Below are 2,832 nucleotides of genomic sequence, written 5' to 3' on the forward strand. Positions count from 1 at the left end.
TAACATTTTTGTCCTCTCCATCTTTCTAAAAGCACTTAATCTCTTTTCCCTGACCGTGTCTCTCCCCTTCTTTCTTCCTCTCTGTCTTTATCTACGACAGAATTCATAAGCTCTTCAATCTTCCTTTACCCTAAGTATCTAAATATAACTGAATCCATGACTAAATTCAACATATGTTTTTATGAAAGCGATAGTGTGTGACACACATCTTTTATTTATTCATTTACTCTTGAATCTATATTGCCGTCGCCCTTTTCCCATCTTTTGAATTTCACTTTCTCCTCTAATCCTTTTACTTCCTCTTTTCTCTTCTTCTTCCTAGGAGTAACGGACTTGGGATTGCCTCCGTTCGTCGACACAGGCTTCCTCGTGGAGTCATTCACACAGTGCCTCTTCTACCTAGACAACAACACTGCCATCGCTCTGCCAAACATCACGTGAGTTGAGTTTGTGTGGCTGTGCGCCCGTCCTGTTGTAGAAGGGAGAGGGCGAAGGTGAGGGAGAGGGTGAGGGAGAGGGTGAGGGTGAGGGAGAGGGTGAGGGTGAGGGTGAGGGTGAGGATGAAGGTGAGGGAGAGGGTGAGGGTGAGGGAGAGGGAGAGGGTGAGGGAGAGGGTGAGGGAGAGGGTGAGGGAGAGGGTGAGGGTGAGGGAGAGGGAGAGGGAGAGGGTGAGGGAAAGGGTGAGGGTGAGGGAAAGGGTGAGGGTGAGGGAAAGGGTGAGGGTGAGGGAAAGGGTGAGGGTGAGGGAAAGGGTGAGGGTGAGGGAGAGGGTGAGGGTGAGGGAAAGGGTGAGGGTGAGGGAAAGGATGAGGGAGAGGGTGAGGGTGAGGGAGAGGGTGAGGAAAAGGGTGAGGGAAAGGGTGAAGGTGAGGGAAAGGGTGAGGGTGAGGGTGAGGGAAAGGGTGAGGGAGAGGGAGAGGGTGAGGGAGAGGGTGAGGGTGAGGGAAAGGGTGAGGGAAAGGGTGAAGGTGAGGGTGAAGGAAAGGGTGAGGGTGAGGGAAAGGGTGAGGGTGAGGGAAAGGGTGAGGGTGAGGGAGAGGGTGAGAAGGGTAGTGAGAGACAGAGAGAGAGTGGAGCGTTTGTGTGGGCCTCTGTGTGGGAGAGTAAGTGCGGTCCAGTACGTTTACAAGTGTGTGTGTGTGTGTGTGTGTGTGTGTGTGTGTGTGCGTATGTGTGTATATATATATATATATATATATATATATATATATATATATATATATATATATACTAACTTACATAAAAATCCGCTTAATCCACGGTCAATAAATCAGTCCAGCGGGAGTGAATTTTGACAAAGTATAATAAGCTGGATAATGAATTCGAATCTAAAGATGATCTGATTTTAAGGGTAAAAAACAAGACAATCATTTTTTTTCTTAGAGTCTTTGTCTAGTCTGTATCTGAATGTTTATAAAGAGCCTACGGTTATAACTAAATTCAAAGTAACAGGTTATGATGGTACTTATAATTATATAAGTTGGTTAGAGAATCACAACAATAGATTTTGCTTTTTAAATATATTATTCTAATCTTATTAGAAAGGGAAAGTACCGACCTATTTTAAGTCTATCCAGCTAAAACACACACACACACACACACACACACACACACACACACACACACACACACACACACACACACACACCGCACTTGCCGAATGTGTATTTAATAAGCGGATTCTATTATTTCTCAAGAAACAACGTGAATGATAAAACTTCTTCTTTTCAGACTGAAGTGCAACCACACGGATCCCAACGACGTCTTCATGTTCAATGCCTCCTTCTGCTCTTGGGAAGATCTCCAGCTACCTGAGCGCTGTATTCCCACCAGTGCGTTGGCCGGACTCACTCGACTTGTTCATTGAGATTAGTTCCCGAACGCAAAGGGGGGAAAAAGGATTATTGTATTTATAATACAGATAGAAAGGAGAAATTATAAAAAAAATAAAAAAATAAAATATATATATATATATATATATATATATATATATATATATATATATATATATATATATATATATATCACAGAAATATGCATAGGTATATTTATTGGCCGATATATAGTTTTCGCCTGAGTTATTGTCTATCACCCCCTTACAGCTACGTCTTCGACAACATCAACAACAACTTCTACACTAACAACAACAGCAACTACAACAACGACTGCAGCCATAACGACGACATATACAACAACAACAACACCTTTGACAACAACAAGTACAACAACAACGCCTTTGACAACAACAACAACGCCTTTGACAACAACAACAACGCTTCTGCCAACAACATCAACATCGCAGCCAACAACAACAACAACGACAACAACCACACCAGACACAACAACAACAACGACAACAACCACACCAGACACAACAACAACCACAGTGACTACATCAACGTCATCAGAACCGACAACGAATGCAACAGCCACATTATCAGTAACAACAACAACAAAACCGCAAACATCTGAATCAACATCAGCAACAATGACAAAGAAAAACAAAAAAGGTAAGTACAAAACTTCTGGATCCAATATATATATATATATATATATATATATATATATATATATATATATATGTATATATATATATATATATATATATAATATATAATATGTATATATAATATAATATATATATATATATATATATATATATATATAATATATATATAATATATATATATAATATATATATATATATATATATATATATATATATATATATAAATATATATATATATATATATATAATATATATATATATATATATATATATATATAATATATATATATATATAATATTATATACATATATATATATATATA

The 2,832-nt window shown here is 38.5% G+C and overlaps 1 protein-coding gene across 1 annotated transcript in view; it reads left to right on the top strand.

Moving 5' to 3' along the window:
• LOC147468756 (uncharacterized) overlaps window positions 1-1,891 on the top strand; it is a 16,326-nt gene extending 14,435 nt beyond the window's left edge. Inside the window, exons 17-18 of the mRNA XM_086551851.1 lie at window positions 323-437; window positions 1,732-1,891. Of these exons, the coding sequence (XP_086407977.1) occupies window positions 323-437; window positions 1,732-1,867 (251 nt within the window). The 3' untranslated portion in view covers window positions 1,868-1,891. The remainder of the gene's footprint in view (window positions 1-322; window positions 438-1,731) is intronic.
• Window positions 1,892-2,832: the final 941 nt, after the last annotated feature.

The sequence above is a fragment of the Penaeus japonicus genome, unplaced genomic scaffold (assembly GCF_977035675.1).
Source record: "Penaeus japonicus unplaced genomic scaffold, GWHDUDI00000001_assembly GWHDUDI00000026, whole genome shotgun sequence".
Taxonomy (NCBI): domain Eukaryota; kingdom Metazoa; phylum Arthropoda; class Malacostraca; order Decapoda; family Penaeidae; genus Penaeus; species Penaeus japonicus.